At 43.2% G+C, this 25,322-nt stretch overlaps 1 protein-coding gene across 1 annotated transcript in view; it reads left to right on the forward strand.

Moving 5' to 3' along the window:
- The window catches only part of mmp17a (matrix metallopeptidase 17a), a 99,195-nt gene extending 92,250 nt beyond the window's left edge, over positions 1-6,945 (forward strand). Inside the window, exons 9-10 of the mRNA XM_014134286.3 lie at positions 2,014-2,271; positions 5,787-6,945. Of these exons, the coding sequence (XP_013989761.1) occupies positions 2,014-2,271; positions 5,787-6,115 (587 nt within the window). The 3' untranslated portion in view covers positions 6,116-6,945. The remainder of the gene's footprint in view (positions 1-2,013; positions 2,272-5,786) is intronic.
- Positions 6,946-25,322: the final 18,377 nt, after the last annotated feature.

The following is a 25,322-nucleotide window of genomic DNA, read 5'->3' on the forward strand; positions in this document are numbered from 1 at the left end:
AAGTCAGCACGACTGGCCCTTGGATGTACATAGAGAGTAAACATTAATAATATGCATGTCAATCTCTCCTGGCTCGAGGAGAGATTGACTTCATGGAGGAGAGATTGACTTCATCAATACTTGTATTTGTGAGAGGTGATGACATGTTGAAAACACAGAGTTGTCTGTTTAAACGACTAGCACACAGCTCAGACACCCATGCATACTATGGGAGGCGCAGACTATGGGAGGCGCACAGTACTACAGTACTACATGACTACATGGAACTCTATTCTACATCAGGTAACTGATAAAAGCAGTAGAATCAGATTTTAAAAACAGATACAAATACACCTTATGGAACAGCGGGAACTGTGAAGCAACACAAACATAGGCACAGAGACATGCATACACACACATGATAACCCGACGCACTATACACACGTACACATGGATTTTATGTGGTAGTGGAGTAGGGGCCTGAGGGCACACACTTAGTGTGTTGTGAAATCTGTTATGAATGCATTGTAATGTTTTTAAAATTGTATAACTGCCTTAATTTTGTCAGACCCCAGGAAGGGTCAGCAGTTAATGGGGATCCATAATAAATACAAATACAAATAAATACAAGGAGTTGCTAGAGTACGATGAGCCAAGGAAAGCACCACCGTCAAACCCTCCCCTACCCCGGATGGCCAATTGTGCGCCGTTCTATGGGGCTCCCTATCACGTCCGATCTGCGCCACCCAGGACCCACAAAACACATTTAATCACTTTCATTTAGTTGAGTTATGTCAGGCCCTGTGATAGACTAGCGTCCTGTCCAGGGGGTGTACTTGTACATCAAACAGCCTCGCCCAACAGAAACAGGAGATAGGCTCCTGCTCCGATGAGTGGCGGCTCGCACAAGCCAAGGCTACTTTTACAGTTTCATTATTCTTATGCAATACCTACGTAGGAAATATCATGACAAATAGGGGTATTGTAAAGCAGTTGGCTATTGTAAAAACAAAGAAATTAAAAATAACAAGTAATTAAAGAGCAGCAGTAAAATAACAATAGCGAGACTATATACATGGGGTACCGGTACAGAGTCAATGTGCGGGGGCACCGGTTAGTTGAGGTAATATGTACATGTAGGTAGAGTTATTAAAGTGACTATGCATAGATGATAACAACAGAGAGCAGCAGTGGTGTAAAAGAGGGGGTGGGGGGCTATGCAAATAGTCTGGGTAGCCATTTGATTAGATGTTCCGGAGTCTTGGGGGTAGAAGTTGTTTAGAAGCCTCTTGGACCTAGACTTGGCACTCCGGTACCGCTTGCCGTGTGGTAGCAGAGAGAACAGTTTATGACTAGGGTGACTGGAGTCGTTGACAATTTTTAGGGCCTTCTACAACCCAGGTAAATCAGTGCATTGTACACTACACTATAATTCCAAACGGTAGCACATGGTGGCTATTTCCACTTTGTCCTAATGAAGCACCCTGGCTGATGGAGAAGGACAATGTAGTATTTACAGCCACATCCATATATAATGGTTTTACCTTCCAACACAAATTCATGTCAAATTGATACATTTATGAGGTGAAAATATATAGTTTTACAGCGTTCAGCAGAATCAAACTATATACGTTAACTAGGCAATACATCATTTTGGTTCAGTAGTTATCAGTTTTGAGCAGTTTAATTACTTAAGTGATAGTTTATTGTATTGTTAACAAATGACAAGAAAATCATATCAAAAGTAAGGTAATTATAGCATTTTGAAAAGCAGATAAATGTACTTAGAAAAAGTGATTTGGTGCAGTGAACAAGTGACTTTGCGAATGTATTTATTGTACTCAGTCTATTGAAAATGTGCTTCGAGTTTTGGAACATGAGCCATTTTGATGACCTGTTTAGATTTTTGTGATTAGAGTTGTGAAAATGTACCACGTACTTCTGAAAATTGCACCAAAGTGATAGAATTTTTTTTTAAAACAACTTATCCAGTTAACTCTCGTTGATTGACGTTCCTTTGTCCCGCCTCCTCAGGACTAAAGTATTGGATATTCAAGGACAACAACGTGGAGGAGGGTTATCCTCGGCCAATCAGTGACTTCGGCCTGCCCATGGAGGGCGTGGACGCAGCCTTCGTGTGGCTCCACAACGACAAGACCTACTTCTTCAAGGACAGCCACTACTGGCGCTATGACGACCATCTACGGCGTATGGATCTGGGCTACCCCAAAGACAGCACACTGTGGAAGGGGGTCCCGCCCCAACTAGACGATGCCATGCGATGGTCGGATGGTGAGTATTAGACAAATGCACACACACACACAGTTCCTCTGCGTCCACATCACCGAGGACTTGACATGGACTAACAACACCACCACTCTTGTCAAGAGGGCGCAACAGCGTCTCTACTTCCTAAGGCGGCTGAAGAAATTCTGCCTTGGGTCCTCTCTAAATACTACCGCTGTACCATCGAGAGCGTCCTGACTGGTTGCATTGCGGCCTGGCACGGGAATTGCTCCGTCCACGACCGCAAGGCACTCCAGCGGGTGGTGAAGACGGCCCAGTACATCACTGGGAACGTGCTCCAGCCATCGGAACGGTGAGGAAAGGACTCCGCATCATCAAGGACCCACACACCCCAGTCATGAGCTGTTCACTCCCTTACCGTCGGGCAGACACTTGAACTGGACTGACCACCTGCACTGATTCTCCGCACCTTAGCACACATACACTCACTCATGCAGACAGACATATACACTCGCTGGCCAGTTTATTAGGTACACCCATCTAGGACTGGGTCGGACCCCCCTTTGCCTTCAGAACAGTCTGAATTCTTTGAGGCATTCTACTGAAATTATTCACAAGGATGTTGGTCCATGCTGAAGCGATGGCATCACTCAGTTTCTGTAGATTGGACAGCAGTACATTCATGCTGTGAACAGCCTGTTCTCTCATCCCAAACATGCTCTATTGGGTTGAAGTCTGGGGACTGACCAGGTCACTCAAGTAAACTGAACTTTCTTCTTGTCCAGTGTTAGTGATCGCATGCCCACTGAAGCCGCTTCTTCTTGTTTTTAGCTGATGAGAGTGGAACCCAGTGTGATCGTCTGCTGCAATAGCCCATCCATGACAAGGATCAACGAGTTGTGCTTTCAGAGATGCCGTTCTGCACACCACTGTTGTACTGCACCGTTATTTGTCTATTTGTGGCCTGCCTGTTAGCTTGCACGATTCTTGCCCTTCTCCTTCAACCTCTCTCATCAACGAGCTGTTTTCAGCCACAGGACTTCAGCTGAATGGATGTTTTTTGTTTCTCACACCATTCTTGGTAAACTCTAGACACTGTCATGCGTAAAAATCCCAGGAGGGCAGACGTTTCTGAGATACTGGCTCCGGCACGCCTGGCACTGACGATCATACCACGCTCAAAGACGTTTAGGTCATTAGTTTTGCCCATTCTAACGTTCAATCGAACAGTAACTGAATGCCTCTGCCTGTCTGCCTGCTTTATATAGCAAGCCGCGGCCACGTGAATCACTGTCTGCAAGAGCGATCCTTTATCGTGAACAGGGTGCCTAATAAATTGTACCTAATAAATTGGTTGCTGATTTTACATTCATGCTACACACGTCACAGCTGCTTCTACCAGACTTATTATGGCGCTCAGTTTTTACACTGCCCCCCATCCCCCCCTTACCCAATACATGTGTAAATATTGGACTATAAATTGTGCCTTCCTGTACTATACTTATGATAAAAATGTATTCTATTCTACTACTTTTCTATTCTTATCTTGTATTATTTATTATTGTCGACAAGGAACCTGCAAGTAAGCATTTCATTGGATGATGTATACCATACAAATCCCGTATGACTAATACAACTTAAAACACACCAGTGGAGGTTCCTGAGGGGAGGACGGCTCATAATAATGGCTGGAACGGAGCGAATGGAATGGCATCAACCACCTGGAAACCATGGAAACCATGCGTTTGATCTATTTGATACCATTCCATTAATTCCACTCCAATCTTTACCACGAGCCTGTCCTCCCTAATAAAGGTGACACCAACCTCCTGTGACACACACACACATCAACAAGCTAAACATACACATATACTCTCACATACACACTCCATATACACACGACACTCACTTCTAAACACTCACACAATACAAGCTAAATACTTACACATACAGTACACTGCACTAACACAAATGTTTGTCAAAAAGAACACAAAAATAATGGAGTACCTCACTGTATTTTATTCATGCTTGCCCTTAGGGTACTGACAGAAGGTTTAGTTCCATATCCACTAGACTGCCCACACTGGATACTTTTTCTCTCCACTCCCTCCTGCTTATAACATAATAATAATAAATGCTATTTAGCAGGCGCTTTTATCTAGAGCGACTTACAGTCATGTGTGCATACATTTTATGTATGGGTGGATTTTAACCTATTATCCCGGCATTGCAAACGCCCTGCTCTACCAACTGAGCTACAAAAGACCAGGGCCCATAGGAATCTGCTCTGGTCAGAAGTAGTGCATAATAGGGTGTCATTTGGGACAACCATAGTGTTTGGGTGAATGTGGCTGGCTGGTCCAGGAAGGAGAGCGAAAGTAGCTGAGCTGAGTCTGTGTTTTCATTGTTGGGTCGTCTTGGCAGCAAGCACCTGCAGCTGGGATATGTGTGTGTGTGTGTGTGTGTGTGTGTGTGTGTGTGTGTGTGTGTGTGTGTGTGTGTGTGTGTGTGTGTGTGTGTGTGTGTGTGTGTGTGTGTGTGTGTGTGTGTGTGTGTGTGTGTGTGTGTGTGTGTGTGTGTGTGTGTGTGTGTGTGTGTGTGTGTGTGCGCGCGCAGAGAGAGCATGATGTTGCTAGGGCATCATGTCTCAGCTCATGCACAGCATTCTCAGCAGTGAGCTCCTTATTCATGCCTATCTCAGAGTCAGACCCTTAGTCATGGAGGGCCACTTACCGCGTTAAACATTGGGAAATATTTACATAAATCATATCACACCAAAGCACACATGCATTATACTCACCTCTCCATCTGTCTCACACAAACTCAAGCCCACACACACACAAACAAACAGTCAAGCCTTCGCTGTAGCTTCGTAGTACACACGAATATCAAATAGCTTATCAAAATTCTTCAGTAACACACAAAGGCATTGCAAACACACAAACATGGCACGAGCCCAGTCTTCACATGAGCGCTACCCTCATTCAGTGTCCGGGCTCTTTACCACTTCCAGCTCCAGAGGTCCTGCTCAGAGCTGATTGATGTGTGTGTGTAAGCGCAAGCCAAGTATGAAAGCAATAGTCCCCACATAGCCTGAGCTACCAGAGTGGAAGCACACACTCATACACACACACAGACCTGTGGTCCTGGGAACTGGAAGCACATTAGAGAGCTCTCTCTCCAGGCCTATTCCATCACCTCAGGAAGAGAGAGAGCTGTGGCGACAGGGATGGAGAGAGAGGGAGAGATAGTGCTAGGGAGGATGAGAGCTAGGGAGGGAGCGAGAGAGAGGGAGAGATAGCGGCTGAGAAGGAGGAGACAGATAGACAGGAAGGGATGGAGAGAGGGGGAAAGACAGAGATAAGGGAGGAAAAAATGACATGCAAGAGAGGGAGAGTTTATTTTGTGTAAAAAACGAACTGGTGGATAGCGAGAACAGCCTGATAGGAAAACAGTGCGACAGAATCGAGCAACATTGATGTATTACCATAGCAATAGCAATCATCATCACAGTCCCCTTGTAGTCCTCATGCAGCCTCTGTCTTCTTCCTCTCCTTCAGATTCCTCATACTTCTTCAAGGGGAAGGAGTACTGGCGCGTGGTTGGCAGTGATATGGAGGTGGAGGCTGGGTACCCACGGCCCATAGGAAAGGACTGGCTGGTGTGCACAGAGATGCAGTCGGACTCCCCAGCCACAGAGGCCAATAACACAGCTAACACGCGGCTACATGGGCAGCACCACGCCGACCACGCCGAAAATGGCTACGAGGTATGCTCCTGCACTTCTGACTCTGCTTTACCCCTGGGAGCCCGGCCCTCGCCCTCCCCCCTCTGGCTGCTCACCCCTCTCTTGACTCTCTCAGTGGTAAAATCCTACGTCCCTCTATGATGTAAGTAGAGGTGAGCAGCCTCACTCTATGACATAAAATACAGCAGCCAATCTGATGAGAGTTGGGAAGTGGCTTAAGGGGTACTGTCAGACCAGCTTCACCGTCCGACAAAACGATGACTGGAGGAATTAGCTGTTATTGTTATTATTATCTTAATTGGGATCCTCGTTGTTAATTTCTTTTTTTGTGTTTTGTTATTTATTATATTCAATGGATCAACATGCTTTTAAACTATTTATGTTAAAATTATGATATTGGATTGAATTAGAAATGTGATAACATGACAAATGGAAATAGTTTGTCAATTTGATTATAGATGAGTTCACATCAAAATAGTTCCTCTGTGACTAAGCAGTCTAGCAAGAGAGTGGTACTCTGGGATGCCGCACGCCCTGTCCCCTTGTTCCTGAAATCACTATAAGTGCTTTAAGAACCCTCGCACATACACAGACCACTCCATGTGCGGTTTCTATGGACTGAGCTAGCTGGGAAATAATGTTCCGTCTCTGCTCACTCTCTCAAATGGTAATGTCTGGTCTGGCCGGATGGACACTACGCTCTCATTGGACAGTTTGCTCTCTCACTGAGTTTTTAATGTCAGGACTATCTGGATGGAATGGACACTACTTCCTGTAATGACTGACTGTCCTTCCTTGACTTTACTCACGTGCCCTTTTTTTGACCTTTGCACCTGTATCTTTCTTTTTTTTCTCAGCTCAGTAACAGTAGCACCTCCTGCCATTATCAGAGAGGGTAACCTGTTAGTATTGATTATTAGGACGTATTTTTGTAATAAACACAGAGGGATTGTGGTTGAGCCCTACTCGGGGATGTGCATGATGTGGTTTTCATAATGCCTTGGTCTTGTCTGGTCTGGTCAGTGGTCACCACAACGATCAGCGGTCAATGATAACCAACAGTCACCCAGGGACACCGTTCTCCTTCTCCAGTGGACATCTCTCCTAACATTAACTTTCTCTAAGGATAGGGGGGATGTCTGGGAACAGGGCAGTGGCAGGACATGGATATCCACCAGAGACCTGCCTGCTTAGAGGAGTGCACCCACTCACTACACAACTGGATTTATTAATATTGCTCAGATATATATATATATATATAGACTGTAAGTATATATATATATATATATATATATATATATATATATATATATATATATATATATATATATATATATATATATATATATATATATATAGAATATAAATTGAAGTTTTCTGAAAAGTTTTCTGAAAAGCTGAAAAGTTCAATGGCACTTACCCCCCCAAAAAACATGTACATTTTAAGCCGTCTTTTCTAAGGTGAAATATTTTTGTAGGAAAATAAAGAGGGGGTAAGAGAGAGAGTCTGTGCTGGGTTGTGTAATGATTTTGTGTCACAGGGAACCCAGGTGGAACAGGGAGAGGAGGACACGCGACAGCTGCAGTCACAGGCTGGCTGTTACTTTCTGCTTTGAGCTGTTGGGAGCCATGTTTCCCATGTACAGGCAGGTTATTGTTTCCTCACTCCAAAACCATGCTAATCAAGATGTGCTCTCCTCCTGGTAATAAGACATCTTCTTCTACATGCATTCCTTGTTTCAGATCTGTTTATTCAGGATTATGTGTATACATAATATATTATGCGTATGTATGTTTTGTCATAGGAATCAGTGACTTCTGAGAGGAAGACTGAACAATGTTGACTTAGTGAATAGAGACCATAAAACTCCAGATATTATTGACTCAAGGATAAAGAAATGTGAGGCAGACACTCAGGAAGCAGACACGCACACAAACAATGCATGCCGTGAGGATTGAAACAAACCGTTTCTTGGTAGACAGATTTTTCAGCATTAAAACCTGTTAGATGTAAAGTCCCCTGTTTTGGGGACCTGCGTGGTTCTGGTACCGGTTCCAACCGACATTTTTGCTTATAAATCGTTATGTGGACACCATACTTTAGATTGAAATGGCTTGCATTGAGCGGTAGCCTTAATTCTCAGGGACACAGGAGTATGTCTCTTCTGCTTGTGTGACGCAGGATGTAAAATCTGAACCACTTGAAGCTGGGATGTCCTTCCTACCATTTCATTCGCTCTTCCAACTGTCCATCAACTCCTGGCTGAACCCTATGTTACAGCCACTAACGGATATGCCTGGAATCCTTACGTCATAACGCAAAAGGAGAAAGTGGTTTTGTCACTGTAGCACATTCAGAGATCGATTTACAACCAGTAATCTAAAATTATTCATAGATTTTAAACAAAAAACACTTTCTGTTTGTCATAGACTGACAATAGTAATATGAGATGAAAGGCAAGTTCCTAACGAGTTCAGGAAGCCAAGCTTGAGCTCTGTGAGACATTCACAGCGATGGAGGCAGATGTTTTGATCAAGAGAGACATTTAGAAAATATGCACATTTTCTCAAACACTAAATATATAACCTGAACAAAAATATAAACGCAACATGCAACAATTTCAAAGATTTTACTTAGTTACAGATCTTATAAGAAAATCAGTCTATTAAAATAAATTCAATAGGCTCTAATCTATGGATTTCACATGACTGGGAATACAGATATGTATCTGTTGGTCACAGATACGTAAAAAAAAAGGTATCAGAAAACTCATCAGTATCTGGTGTGGCCACCATTTGCCTCGTCTCCTTCGAATAGAGTTGATCAGGCTGTTGATTGTGGCCTGTGGAATGTTGTCCCACTCCTCTTCAATGGCTGTGCGAAGTTTCTGGATATTGGCGGGAACAGGAACACGCTGTCGTACAAGTCGATCCAGAGCAGCATCCCAAAAATGCTCAATGGGTGACATGTCTGGTGAGTATACAGGCCATGGAAGAACTGGGACATTTTTAGCTTCCAGGAATTGTGTATAGATCCTTGCGACATGGGGGCGGCATTACCATGCTGAAACATCAGGTGATGGTGACGGATGAATGGCATGACAATAGAGTCCCACAGTGGAGGTGTCATAATACCCATAAAACCTAGCGGTCAAACAGGGAAATGGTTCCAATAGTTTTTCCACTATTTTAGAAACACTTAAAATAAGGGCTGTGTTTGATGTAGGCTTGTACAAATGTACAAATATGTATTTTACATTTATAAGGAAGGTGAAATCTTATAGTTAGTCGTTTTATAAATTGATTATACTATAATTAGAAAAAATATGTCATTTCAAGCCTGATTCATACAGGTTTGTTGAATAGGAAATACATCATATAAAATATTTCATATTCTCATGTTTGTATCATATTTGTACTGTGTACTTGAGCTTGTGTCCTCAAAACTGACTACACCTCAGCAATTTATAACTATTTCTACCAGAAAGGTGAGATTTTTTCATTTCTTGGAGTATGTAGCATTACTATTTATTGTTTATGACCCTCTCATGATAAATAATTACTTTTGGGGAATACGTAATTACATTTTCGATGACATTAAGTTACGTTTAAGAGGTTAAGAAATGAGCAGCCAGAGAAAAGCAGCAGTGGGTGTGGGTGTGGGTGTGTGTTTATTGCACTCCAGGGTCTGGATTTATGCTGTTTTGTAGTTAAATGTAGTTTTTTTTTAAAACCACTTAATCCATTTCTGCTTAGAGCAGATTTTTTTTCCCTCCATGCCACACTGGTGCTAATGAGTGCCCACAGGCCCAGGTAGGGAGATGGGCACGCTGCAGTGGGTCTGACTCATTTCATGGGGAACATAAGCAGCATAATGCCACTTCAAAATAAAGGATCCACAGAGGAGGAAGGAATAGGGCTGTTGCTGTGACCATATTACCAGCAGTCATGAGTCATGACCGCGGTAAAATTCCATGTGACCATTGAGTCACTGTAATCTCCTTTTATGCACTCTGGACATACATGCTTTGGTAGTACCCAACTTGCCAACTACCATCAGGTCCTAATGGCCTGTTACTCAGGGCTCTATTGTCCCTCTAACCACTCTGACATCAATGCAAATGAAATCATAAATCACATCAAACACACATCAAAACAGTAGTCCTATAGTACTTTTAAAACTCACCTTTCTAAGGTGATGATTCATTGAAAAACACCCATACACATATTAGAGCTTATTCATATGCATAAACTTATGAGCCAAGACCCCCCCAAAAAATGAATTAAAATCATGATTGTGCAATTATACAATAGCCAACATAACCTATCTCATATTACACATAAGGATTTAGTGAGGTTGGGCACTGATGTTGGGCGATTAGACCTGGCTTGCAGTCAGCGTTCCAATTCATCCCAAAGGTGTTCAATTGGGTGGCAGTCAAGGCTTTGTGCAGGGCAGTCAAGTTATTCCACACCGATCTCAACAAACCATTTCTGTATGGCCCTCGCTTGATGAACGGGGGCATTGTCATGCTGAAACAGGAAAGGGCCTTCCCCAAACTGTTGCCACGAAGTTGGAAGCACAGAATCGTTTAGAATGTTATTGTATGCTGTAGCGTTAAGATTTCCCTTCACTAGAACTATGAAAATCAGCCCCAGACCATTATTCCTCCACCACACTTTACAGTGGGCGCTATGCATTGGGGCAGGTAGCGTTCTCCTGGAATCCGCCAAAGCCAGATTCGTCTGTTTGACTACCAGATGGGGAAGTGTGATTCATCACTTCAGAGAATACGTTTCCACTGCTCCAGAGCCCAATGGCGACAAGCTTACACCACTCCAGCCAAGGCTTGGCATTGTGCATGGTGATCTTAGGCTTGTGTGCGGCTGCTCGGCCATGGAAACCTTAGCTTATTCATTCCCCTCAGTCGAGAGGGGATTAAACATTAGCTAATGTTACATGTCAGTTACAGTACAAGCTCAGCACTGCGAATAAACACTAGTTTAGTTTTTTTTCTGTTAAGTTAAACAGAAGTTACCTTGCCAGCTACATCAGCCAACTTAAGAGTAGCCAGTCTCTGCTCTGCTTGCTTTTGCAACTCGGTGAAAGAGCGCAAAACATACAAATTGAACTATGCTCAACTCTCCCGTGCTGGTCCAGACAGCCTTCCAGAAGCTTTGCATTCACACAGCCTGTCAGCCCGCTCTGTGTTGTCCGTGCGGTCCTAAATCCAGTCGGCTGAACACTCCACATAGCCTACCCAACCGAGTTCGGAACCATCAAGACTCTTCCTAGAGCTGGCCGTCCAGCCAAACTGAGCAATTTCGGGGAGAAAGGCCTTGGTCAGGGAAGTGACCAAGAACCCAATGTTCACTCTGACAGAGCTCCAGAGTTCCTCTGTGGAGATTGGAGAACCTTCCAGAAGGACAACTACCTCTGCAGCACTCCACCAATCAGACCTTTATGGTAGAGTGACCAGATGGAAGCCACTCCTCAGAAATAGGCAAATGACTGCCCACTTGGAGTTTGCTAAAAGGTACCTAAAGGACTCTCAGACCATGAGAAACAAGATTCTCTGGTCTGATGAAAGCGAAATTGAACTCTTTGGCCTGAATGCCAAGTGTCACGTCTGGAGTAAACCAGGCACCATCCCTACGGTGAAGCATGGTGGTGGCAGCATAATGCTGTGGTGATGTTTTTCAGCAGCAGGGACTGGGAGACTAGTCAGGATCGAGGGAAAGATGAACGGAGCGACCCTTGATGAAAACCTGCTCCAGAGCATTCAGGACCTCACACTAGTTGCGAAGGTTCACCTTCCTACAGGACAACAGCCCTAAGCACACAGCCAAGACAACGCAGGAGTGGCTTTGTGGCAAGTCTCTGAATGTCCTAGAGGGGCCCAGCCAGAGACCAGACTTGAACCCAACCAAACATCTCTGGAGAGAAGAATGGGAGAAACTCCCCAAATACAGGAGTACCAAGCTTGTAGTGTCATACCCAAGAAGACTTGAGGCTGTAATCACTGCCAAAGGTGCTTCAACACAGTACTGAGTAAAGGGTCTGAAAGATTGTAATTTTATGTAAATCTGCTTTTGCTTTGTCATTATGGGGTATTGTGTGTAGATTGATGAGAAAAAAACAACAACAATTTAATCCATTTTAGAATAAGGCTGTAACGTAACAAAATTTGGAAAAAGTCAAGGGGTCTGAATACTTTCCGGATGCACTGTAGGTTTTCATTTCTAAGACATTCTAAGGTTTGTATCATTCATAACTAAAGTTGACACTTTTACGCTCAACATTGCCACTTCAAATTGCACACTCGCACTTGTAATGGGAAAAATATCCTTTCTATTTTATTCAGCTAAGTTAAATTATATTCTTCTTACTATAAAATCATATAAAATAATGGTCCAAGACTTATAAGCATATCTTATCTACTAAATGAACAATCCTACAGCCTATGGCATGGAGCATAGTCAGATAGTTAACATACAGTAGGCCAACTCATATTCTGTCCTTCTGAAAATTAATTTTCTTCCTATCATAATGTTTCTTTAGACCTGACTAAAATAAATAATGGATTTATTTTGATGGTGTATATTAAATGTATTTATTCAACTTTTTTAAATGTAGATGTTCCAAAGGCACGCGTCAGCCTGGAGATGCTAAATGTATTTATGTTCATTAAAGGTTGAATACCGTGAGACCGGCAGTCTTTTGCATGACAATAACTAGCTGACAAAATGTCATGACCACCACAGCCCTAGGAAGGAACTTCATTATTGCGAATCAGCTGCATTTCAAGCAGCAAACTTGAACTCTAGGAGGGTCTTCGTACAGGGCCAAATCTTATCAGGTTCAAAGAGAGGAAAAATTCAGGGAACATCATGGTAATTTGTTTCAACCAGAAAGATCATGACGATCACAACGGGCCTCATCTCAGTGGTTGGAGTTGACCTCTGCACAACCCTGCTACACTACACACAATCCTTATCACCTCCACACACAGCTGTGCTCTTACCTGCAGGAGACACTGGGATCTAAACTCAGACACTAGCAGCAGTGCCAGGTGTGCACTGTAGGACAGGTATGACGTGTGCGTGTGCGTGTGTGTACTGTATGAGTTTGTGTGTGCATGTATGTGTCTAACCTGTGTGTTTGAGCTAATCTCAATCCCTACTCAGCCAGAAGACCGCAAGGCTTTGGACCAAGCCGCAGATGGGCCAGGTTTAACCAATCCATCACCCCCAGGGGTGTCACAATGCCGTCCACATCCAAGACCAGAGAAAACGCTTACAGAGTGCAGCATCTGCTGGTATTGATAGCAATGACAGGAGGTGGTGTTGTGATGCTTACGGCAGGTTACACCACCTGCACTGCAGGGAGATTCTGACATGAAAATACACACCGGAAGTGAGAACAGAACAACCACTGAATCTTAGTATTGTCTACACTGTATGTAATGTTATATACATGAGCCATGTGCCACTGCCAGCACTCATGCTGCATTTGTCAGTCTGATTTTAGATGGATCTTTTGACCTTAGTTCCTCTGCTGATGAGATATTTGACACACAAGCACACACATACTCTTCTTTAATAACCCTTTCTGATGTGCCTCCTAAAGGCACTGTACAACAACTACATGTCACATTGTTCACCACACTGACTACTGGAACAGTTAAAACCTTACACTGCTCTGGCTCTCTGATCTCAATTTCCAAAGCCACCTGCTCCTCTACACCCAACCAGCCCTTTTTTTACCTTTATTTAACTAGGCAAGTCAGTTAAGAACAAATTCTTATTTTCAATGACAGCCTAGGTGGGTTAACTGCCTTGTTCAGGGGCAGAACAACAGATTTTAACTTTGTCAGCTAAGGGATTTGATCTTGCAACCTTTCAGTTACAAGTTCAACACTCTAACCACTAGGCTACCTGCCACCCCAAGGCAGAGCCTAAAGAGACTGCAGTGCTGCTGTGTGTCTGGGAGTTTATCGGGACAAGAATGGCATTGGCATGTATAGCAGTTGTTTTACGGGCTCCTAACCAATTATGCAACAAAAGAAATTGCGCTGATCTTAGCTTTTTTTGGTACATAATCTTTCCGCCATAATATCCTATGACCGAAAATAGCTTTTGGACATCAGGATAGTGTTCACTAACCTCGGTTTGGATGAAAATTCTACTTCAATTCTACTTCAATCCCAGACACTAGGAAAAGAGGAAAAGATTACAAAATAGAGCCCAACGTGGGGCAATCTGATGAAACTGCAAAATAGAGCCCGACATGGGGGCAATCTAATGAAACTATGAAATAGAGGCCGACGTGGGGAAATCTAATGAAACTACGAAATAAAGGCGACGTGGGGCAATCTGATGAAACTACGAAATAGAGGCCGACGTGAGGCAATCTGATGAAACCACGAAATAAAGGCTGGCATGGGGCAATCTGATGAAACTACGAAATAGAGGCTGGCGTGGGGCAATCTGATGAAACCACGAAATAGAGGCCGACATGGGGGCAATCTGATGAAACTACAAAATAGAGGCTGGCGTGGGGGCAATCTGATTAAACTACAGCGGCAAGTGAATAAACCGCCTCTACCCAACCCCCCCGTCTCAGCCTCCAGTATCTATGTTGCAGTAGTCTATGTGCCGGGGGGCTCCTGTCTCATCTGGTGAAATTCTCCTGTCTTATCTGGTGTCCTGTGTGAACTTAAGTATGCTCCCTCTAATTCTCTCTCTCTCTCCCTCCTCTCCCGGAGGACTTGAGCCCTAGGACCATGCCTCAGGACAACCTGGACTGATGGCTCCTGGCTGTCCCCAGTCCACCTGGTCGTGCTGCTGCTCCAGTTTCAACTGTTCTGCCTGCGGCTATGGAACCCTGACCTGTTCACCAGATGTGATACCTTCCCCCGGACCTGCTAATTTTCGACCCCCCCCCCCCCTTACTCTCTCTACCAAAACTACTATCTCGACCTCTGAATGCTCAGCTATGAAAGCCAACTGACATTTACTCCTGAGGTGCTGACCTGTTGCACACTCTTCAACCACTGTGATTATTATTTGACCCTGCTAGTCATCTATGAACGTTTGAACGTCTTGAAGAACAATATGGCCTTAATGGCCATGTATTCTTAGAATCTCCACCCGGCACAGCCAGAAGAGGACTAGTCACCCCTCAGACCGTTTGTCCTCTCTAGGTTTCTTGCTAGGTTCCTGCCTTTCAAGGGAGTTTTTCCTAGCCACCATGCTTCTACATCTGCATTGCTTGCTGTTTGGGGTTTTAGGCTGGGTTTCTGTATAAGCACTTTGTGACATCTGCTGATGTAAAAAGGGCTTTATAAATACATTTGATTGATTACCCTCTGTTTTATTGGCAAATGTACAATCACTGGAGAACAAACTAGACAAGCTCAGTCTGAGACAATCCTATCAACTGGACCTGAAGAACTGTAATATCGTATGCTTCACAGAGTCGTGACTGAACAAGGACATGGTCAATATAAATCTAGCTAGTATTTAAATGCATGGGCAGGACAGAACGGCAGCGTCTCGTGAACTCAAGGGCAAGCTGTGTGTCTCTTTGTCAACAACAGTAGGTGTACGATCTCTAATATTAAAGAAGTCTCGAGGTTCTCCTCGCCTGAGTTAGAATACCTCATGATAAGCTGTAGACCGTACTATTTACCATACTATTATTTTTTTATAGCTGTCTACTTACCACCACAAACTGATGCTGCCACTAAGGCCGTACTCAACAAGTTATTATAGGGCCATGAGCCAACAAGAAAACGCTCATCCAAAGGCAGCGCTCCTAGTGGCTGGTGATTTTAATGCAGGAAAACTTAAATCCGTTTTACCTAATTTCTACCAGTATGTCACCTGTGCCACTAGAGGGAAAAAAGCTCTAGATCACCTTCACTCCACAGAGACCCATATAAAGCTCCTCCTCGCCCTCCATTTGGCAAATCTGACCATAACTCTATCCTCCTGATTCCTGCTTACATGCAAAAACTCAAACAGGAAGTACCAGTGATAGGCTCAAATCGGAAGTGGTCCGATGAAGTAGATGCTAAGCTACAAGAATATGTTCCGCGATTCATCTGGTGGCATTGAGGAGTTCAGTCACCGGCTTCATTATTAAGTGTATCAATGACATCGTCCCAACAGTGACCGTACGTACATACTGTATCCCAACCAGAAGCCATGGATTACAGCCAACATCTGGACAGAGCTAAAGGCTAGAGCTGCAAATTTCAAGGAGCGGGACACTAACCCTGACACTTATAAAAAATCTTGCTACTCATCATACACTGAGTGTACAAAACATTATGGACACCTGCTCATTCCATGAGATAGACTGACCAGGTGAATCCAGGTAAAAGCTATGATCCCTTATTGATGTAATTTGTTAATTCCACTTTAAATCAGTGTAGATGAAGGGGAGGTTAAAGAATGATTTTGAAGCTTTGAGACAATTGAGACATGGATTGTGTATGTGTGACATTCAGAGGGTGAATGGGAAAGACAAAAGATTTAAGTGCCTTTGAACAGGATATGGTAGTAGGTGCCAGGTGTACCGTTTGTGTCAAGAACTGCAATGCTGCTGGGCTTTTCACGCTCAACAGTTTCCCATGTCTATCAACAATGGTCCACCACTCATAGGACATCCAGCCAACTTGACCCAACTGTGGGAAGCATTGGCATCAACATGGGCCAGCATCCCTGTGGAATGCTTTTGACACCTTGACACCCTGACAAATTGAGGCTGTTCTGAGGGCAAAAGGGGGTACAACTCAATATTGGAAAGCTGTTCCTAATGTTTGGTATACTCAGTGTACATACATTGACTTATTTACTTGTGGATCAGCGCATACAGTGCAACAAGAAATAGATGCATAATACATGCTATCAAGGTCGACTTCAAATACTGTACCAACATCAATGTGAAAGTAACCAGATCATAAAACAGTTGACTGGAAATGCCATGTCAGTTTAGAAAACAATGTAAAAAAATATATATTATAAAGGCCATTTTTGCTTTCTTGATTAAGGCATCTCCAAAATGTAGGTGCTTCAGCCTAGCTCAGTGCTTTCTGTGGTGGTGGCGCAGCAAGCGGAAAATACAGAGCGTAGGGGTTGGTAATGTTCTCTAGTCGCGCCGTGATTGGCTCAGTGTTCTGTCACTCATGGGGACACCACGTCACTGCAAAATCTACGGGGAGAGCTCGATAATTCAAGCCCCTTGGGTGCTGCCATAGAGTTACATTAGAAGTGCACATCCAAGAAGGTCACAGATAAAATGACGTCGAATCACCTTATATGTACCGTAACTTAAATTGGACTGATAATGTCAACATCCTACTTTATAAATCTTAGCTAACAAGTTAGCAGTCATCATCATGAATCAAGTTGACAATCTACTGGCAAATCCTTTTCTTTTCAGTGGAGTGGGTGTGTGGTCCAAGTCTGGGTTTAAGGGTCTCTTTTCCAAGCTTAAAAGGATAAACATTCAACATTGGCCATTCCGTCAATCCAGCATGACTTCTGGAAACTCGAAACTGGGAAATCTCAGACTTCAGTGAGTTCAAGACAACTGGGAACTCCGACTGGGAAAATTCGTTTTGAACGGTAATCCAACTCGGAATTCCAAGTTGGGAACTCTGGCCTCTTTCTAGAGCTCGGAACTGAAGATCACTGATGTCATGATTCAACCTTGTTTTTTTCCTCGAGTTCTCAGTTGTCTTGAAAGCACCATAAATCCAGAGAATGGCAAACTTTGATGACAAAATTAGCGACAAAGGATCACTGCGCCACCTTCCTGTTCAAGTGAGCACAGCACAACAAGGTGAGTCCAAAAATGTATTGTATGCTGCTGCATAAATTATGTAACATGACAGGGAGATATGTATACTATAGCTAAGAAAGCAATACCAAGTGTATGTTGTGTAGTAAGCTGTTAGTAGCCCATGTGCCTCACCCTAATAATTTGCTCCCTTTTCACCTAAAAACTTAGCCTACTGTTCTGACTTGGTGGCACACATTTAGCCTATAGTCTGTATTAGAAAAATGCCATCATCGAATATTGTAAGAGCTTTCATTGTCTGCTTATATGCCCCCTTTATTTATCCCACGGTTCTGACTTGGTGTACAGGGAGAATACTGTCAGAACGGACCATGTTCTGAATTCTATCTCAGTACATTTCAAAAGTGCTGAACAACTAGTTATATTGACTACGTCCGTCCTAGCTCGCTCATTAACGTCTTAATCTAAATGATGGATTCCTTCCTATCCGCTCATCATTCCCTTATGCCATAGTTTGTACATCCCAATTGTCAGCAGAAACCCCATTTGTTTAAGCAAGTCAGCCATATCAGCTACGTTTTTTTTAAGGCAGTAAATGAGGCTGAATGAACTGTTTTGCTGCCAGAATAGGCTCCGCTGATAGCCAGGTGTAGCAGGCGTTGGGACTGCTGTTGGGACTCTGCTGTTGGGACAGCTTTATGTAGGACCTAACAGTTTGTGGGCACCGTTTGGCACCGTTATAGTGCAATTCATGTATTGTTTAGTGTTGTGTAGTGGCTTTGCTGGCATGCCCCACCAAGAGTTACATGCTAAAATCACCACTGATTGTATAAATGTAACAGTGTAGGTTCCGTCCCTCTCTTCGCCCCAACCTGGGCTCGAACCAGAGACCCTTGCACACATCAACAACTGACACCCACGAAGCATCGTTACCCATCGCGCCACAAAAACCGCGGCCCTTGCAACGCAAGGGGAACAACTACTTAAGGTCGCAGAGCGAGGGACATCACTGATTGAACCGCTATTAGCGCGCACCACCGCTAACTAACTAGCCATTTCACATCGGTTACATAAACAAAGAAGGCGGCTCTGAGAATATAGAAACATTTTGTATCAACAAGGCAGCGAGAATATTAACATTGCAACATAGTTGCCAACAAGGAGGAGAACCACACAAATGTTTCCCCGGGCCAGCTTGTCTCTGTCTGATTATTGTGGTGCCTACATAGCATTTGCACTATCTGGGTGCTCATTATATTTACTTAGCAATATTTAATGATGTTTTGCCAGCAAGATTAATCAGTTACAATATGCCATTTTAATTCAGGAAGATGGGCAAGCAAGACTGATTGAGTGAGAGGTGGAAATGCATTATACCAGAGGCAGGTAGGCTTCCGGTAGGGATTAGAGATGCAGACAGAGGATGATGATGATGAAGTAGGCCTACAGCAAGAAGTTAAAAAGTTAGCCCATTAATGATTTGCATTTTCTCAATTATCATTCTGTCACTGCAATGCAATGCACATGTGTTATTGCCTACCATTGTTATTGTATTTGAAGCCAAAAACAAGACATGTGTTTAGGGGAAATGCTCTAAATAGCAAGTTGTTCAGTTCATACCAATAGGCCTACATGAAACCAAAATTGCACTAGCCTATTGGGCAAATAAATTAAAATAACAATTAGGCTTACAGCTATCACAACTTATATTTTAATAGCAATAAAGCAGGTTTTAGTTTCGAATGGTGCCCACCTCTCAATTCCCAGTTAAATTAACCCATGGCTATCAAATTACATTATTTTCAAACGCCAACATCAAATTCAAAGCAATAGGTGCACTGCCTAAAAGGCACTGCCCTCAGCTTTCTAAAACAGTCATGGTCCCATGGTCCTAAAGCCAGTCACAACGCTAAACAGCCGTTGCATTTTAATCGGAATTGGAATGATTTTTACTTTTTGTTGTTGTTGCCAACTTTAAAGGAATAGTTTTTTGGTCTTTACCTAGGGTATGGGGGGGTATGGGGACCCAACTAACGCCCCCGGGGAAGGCTATCGACTACTATTAGGCAACAACTTTTTGGTGTCGCTCATCTGCAGTATATCACCTCTAGCTCCCGTGTCCTCACTTGGGAAGACCTGCACTGTCCCCTAGTGGTGAAAAGAAATCAAATACTATTGTGATAACGTGCAAAAACTATTTTTTATCTTCGTAATATAGGACTTTTTTTGCACTTGCAAAAAAATCTGACATTTAGAAGATAAAGGTGGAAAGATGATAATCCAATCCAAGGAATGAAGGTAGAATGTAGATGGAGAAGACAGGAAATAGACTGTGTCTGAGTAGGAGGGCAAAGTCAGAGTAGGGGGGCAAAGTCTGACTAGGAGGCTAAAGCATAGACAGCACTCTGTGGCCAAAGTCTGTAGCGAAACAGAAAGTAAGGTTCGTAATAGGCTACCAAAGTCCGAGTAGGAGGGCAAAGTCGGAGTAGGAGGCCTAATGTGACCACCACAAGAGAGTTCGAACTTGCTTTACTGACCATATTGATACTTTTGATGGTTGGCCAAATTATAAAACACAAATTAGCCTATGATATGAATTAATAACGACAAGATTTGCTAATTACATCAAATCAAATTGTATTTCTCGCATACACATATTTAGCAGATGGATGTTATTACGGCAGTGGAGGCTGGTGGGAGGCGCTATAGTAGGAGGGCTGACTGTAACTGCTGGAATGGAATCAATGGGATGGTATAAAACATAAGGAAACGACATGTATGCATGTAATATATATATATATATATATATATATATATATATATATATATATATATATATATATATATATATATTTAGTACCAGTCAAAAGTTTGGACACCTCTACTCATTCAAAGGTTTTTCTTTATTTTTACTGTTTTCTACATTGTAGAATAATAGTGAAGACATCAAACTATGAAATAACACATATGGAATCATGTAGTAACCAAAAAAGGGTTAAACAAATTCTTCAAAGTAACCAACCTTTGCCTTGATGACAGCTTGCACACTCTTGGCATTCTCTCGGCCATGCATTCCAGGTGAGGAAGTCACCTGAATGCGTTTCAATTAACAGGTGTGCCTTGTTAAAAGATAAGTTGTGGATTTTCCTTCTTTCTTAATGCATTTGAGCAAATAAGTTAATGTTGTGACAAGGTAGGGGGGGTATACATAAGATATCCCTATTTGGTAAAAGACCAAGTCCGTATTATGGCAAGAACAGCTCAAATAAGTAAAGAGAAACGACAGTCTATCATTACTTGAAGGTGACATGAAGGTCAGTCAAAGCGGAACATTTTAATAACTTTGAAAGTTTCTTCAAGTGCGGTCGCAAACACCATCATGAAACAAGTGGTGTAAAGCACTTAAGTAAAAATACTATAAAATACTACTAAAGTCGTTTTTTTTTTGGTATCTGTACTTCACTTTACTATTTTTATTTTTGACATTTACTTTTACTTCACTACATTCCTAAAGAAAAAATATTTTGAAACCATGCAGTCTGGTTTGAAATTATTTGTACTTTTACCTTTGATACTTAACTACAATTTATCAATAGCATTTACTTTTGATACTTAAGTATATTTAAAATCAAATACTTTTGGACTCAAGTAGTATTTTACTGGTGATTTTCACTTTTACTTGAGTCATTTTTTTATTAACGTATCTTTACATTTACTCAAGTATGACAATTGAGTACTTTTTCCATCACTGGATGAAACTGGCTCTCATGAGTACTGCCGCAAGAAAGGAAGACCCAGAGTTACCTCTGCTGCAGAGGATAAGTTCATTAGAGTTAACTCCACCTCAGATTGCAGCCCAAATAAAGTAACAGACACATCTCAACATCAACTGTTCAGAGGAGACTGCTTGAATCAGGCCTTCATGGTTGAATTGCTGCACAGAAACCACTACTAAAGGACACCAATAAGAAAAATAGACTTGCTTGGGCCAAGAAACATAAGCAATGGACGTTAGACCGATGGAAACCGGTCCTTTGGTCTGATGAGTCAAAATGTGCGATTTTTGGTTCCAACCGCCGTGTCTCTGTGAGACACAGAGTAGGTGAACGGATGATCTCTGCATGTGTGGTTCCCACCGTGAAGCATGGAGGAGGAGGTGTGATGGTGTTGGGGTGCTTTATTGGTGACACGGTCTGTGATTTATTTAGAATTCTAGGCACACTTCACCAGCATGGCTACCGTAGCATTCTGCAGCGAAACGCCATCCCATCTGGTTTGCGCTTAGTGGGACTATCATTTGTTTTTCAACAGGACAATGACCCAAAATACACCTCCAGGCTGTGTAAGGGCTATTTGACCAATGAAGGAGAATGATGTAGTGCTGCATCAGATGACCTGGCCTCCACAATCCCCCGACCTCAACCCAATTGAGATGGTTTGGGATGAGTTGGACCGCAGAGTGAAGGAAAAGCTGCCAACAAGTGCTCAGTATATGTGGGAACTCCTTCAAGACTGTTGGAAAAGCATTCCTCATGAAGCTGGTTGAGAGAATGCCAAGAGTGTGCAAAGCCGTTATCAAGGCAAATAGTGGCTACTTTGAAGAACCTAAAATATAAACTATATTTTGATTTGTTTAACACTTTTTTTGTTACTACATGATTCCATATGTGTTATTTCATAGTTTTGATGTTGTCACTATTATTCTACAATGAAGAATTTGGAAAAATAAAGAAAAACCCTTGAATGAGTAGATGTGTCCAAACTTTTGAATGATACTGTGTGTGTGTGTGTGTGTGTGTGTGTGTGTGTGTGTGTGTGTGTGTATATATATATATATATATATATACTGCTCAAAAAAATAAAGGGAACACTTAAACAACACAATGTAAATCCAAGTCAATCACACTTCTGTGACATCAAACTGTCCACTTAGGAAGCAACACTGATTGACAATAAATTTCACATGCTGTTGTGCAAATGGAATAGACAACAGGTGGAAATTATAGGCAATAAGCAAGACACCCCCAATAAAGGAGTGGTTCTGCAGGTGGAGACCACAGACCACTTCTCAGTTCCTATGCTTCCTGGCTGATGTTTTGGTCACTTTTGAATGCTGGCGGTGCTTTCACTCTAGTGATAGCATGAGACGGAGTCTACAACCCACACAAGTGGCTCAGGTAGTGCAGCTCATCCAGGATGGCACATCAATGCGAGCTGTGGCAAGAAGGTTTGCTGTGTCTGTCAGCGCAGTGTCCAGAGCATGGAGGCGCTACCAGGAGACAGGCCAGTACATCAGGAGACGTGGAGGAGGCCGTAGGAGGGCAACAACCCAGCAGCAGGACCGCTACCTCCGCCTTTGTGCAAGGAGGAGCAGGAGGAGCACTGCCAGAGCCCTGAAAAATGACCTCCAGCAGGCCACAAATGTGCATGTGTCTGCTCAAACGGTCAGAAACAGACTCCATGAGGGTGGTATGAGGGCCCGAGGTCCACAGGTGGGGGTTGTGCTTACAGCCCAACACCGTGCAGGACGTTTGGCATTTGCCAGAGAACACCAAGATTGGCAAATTCGCCACTGGTGCCCTGCGCTCTTCACAGATGAAAGCAGGTTCACACTGAGCACATGTGACAGACGTGACAGAGTCTGGAGACGCCATGGAGAACGTTCTGCTGCCTGCAACATCCTCCAGCATGACCGGTTTGGCGGTGGGTCGGTCATGGTGTGGGGTGGCATTTCTTTAGGTGGCCGCACAGCCCTCCATGTGCTCGCCAGAGGTAGCCTGACTGCCATTAGGTACCGAGATGAGATCCTCAGACCCCTTGTGAGACCATATGCTGGTGCGGTTGGCCCTGGGTTCCTCCTAATGCAAGACAATGCCTCATGTGGCTAGACCTCATGTGGCTGGAGTGTGTCAGCAGTTCCTGCAAGAGGAAGGCATTGATGCTATGGACTGGCCCGCCCGTTCCCCAGACCTGAATCCAATTGAGCACATCTGGGACATCATGTCTCGCTCCATCCACCAACCCCACGTTGCACCACAGACGCTCCATCCACCTCATCAGGAGCATGCCCAGGCGTTTTAGGGAGGTCATACAGGCACGTGGAGGCCACACACACTACTGAGCCTCATTTTGACTTGTTTTAAGGACATTACATCAAAGTTGGGTCAGCCTGTAGTGTGGTTTTCCACTTTAATTTTGAGTGTGACTCCAAATCCAGACCTCCATGGGTTGATAAATTAGATTTCCATTGATTATTTTTGTGTGATTTTGTTGTCAGCACATTCAACTATGTAAAGAAAAAAGTATTTAATAAGATTATTTCTTTCATTCAGATCTAGGATGTGTTGTTTAAGTGTTCCCTTTATTTTTTTGAGCAGTGTATATAATTGAAGTCGGAAGTTTACTTACACCTTAGCCAAATACATTTCAACTCAGTTTTTCACAATTCCTGACATTTAATCCTGGTAAAAATTCCCTGTTTTAGGTCAGTTGGGATCACCACTTTATTTTAAGAATGTGAAATGTCAAAATAATAGTAGAGAGAATGATTTATTTCAGCTTTTATTTCTTTCATCACATTCCAAGTGGGTCAGAAGTTTACATACACTCAATTAGTATTTGGTAGCATTGCCTTTAAATTGTTTAACTTAAGTCAAACGTTATGGGTAGCCTTACACAAGCTTCCCACAATAAGTTGGGTGAGTTTTGGCCCATTTCTCCTGACAAAGCTGGTGTAACTGAGTCAGGTTTGTAGGTCTCCTTGCTCACACACACTTTTTGAGTTCTGCCCACACATTCTCTATAGGATTGAGGTCAGGGCTTTGTGATGGCCACTCCAATACCTTGACTTTGTTGTCCTTAAGCCATTTTGCCACAACTTTGGAAGTATGCTTGGGGTCATTGTCCATTTGGAAGACCCATTTGCGACCAAGCTTTAACTTCCTGACTGATGTCTTGAGATGTTGCTTCAACATATCCACATCATTTTCCTCCCTCATGATGCCATCTATTTTGTGAAGTGCACCAGTCCCTCCGGCAGCAAAGCACCCCCACAACATGATGCTGCCACCCCCGTGCTTCACGGTTGGGATGGTGTTCTTCGGCTTGCAAGCCTCCCCCTTTTCCACTAAACATAACGATGGTCATTATGGCCAAAGAGTTCCATTTTGGTTTCATCAGACCAGAGGACATTTCTCCAAAAAGTAAGATTTTTGTCCCCATGTGCAGTTGCAAACCGTAGTCTGGCTTTTTTATGTTGGTTTTGGAGCAGTGGCTTCTTCCTTGCTGAGCGGCCGATCAGGTTATGTCGATATAGGACTCATTTTACTGTGGATACAGATACTTTTGTACCTGTTTCCTTCAGCATCTTCACAAGGTCCTTTGCTGTTGTTCTGGGATTGATTTGCACTTTTCGCACCAAAGTACGTTCATCTCTAGGAGATAGAGATGAGTGGTATGACGGCTGCGTGGTCCCATGGTGTTTATACTTGCATACTATTGGAACTAAGGGGCCTAGCCCGAACCATGAAAAACAGC

Source organism: Salmo salar, chromosome 01 (genome assembly GCF_965601325.2).
Source record: "Salmo salar chromosome 01, fSalSal1, whole genome shotgun sequence".
NCBI lineage: Eukaryota > Metazoa > Chordata > Actinopteri > Salmoniformes > Salmonidae > Salmo > Salmo salar.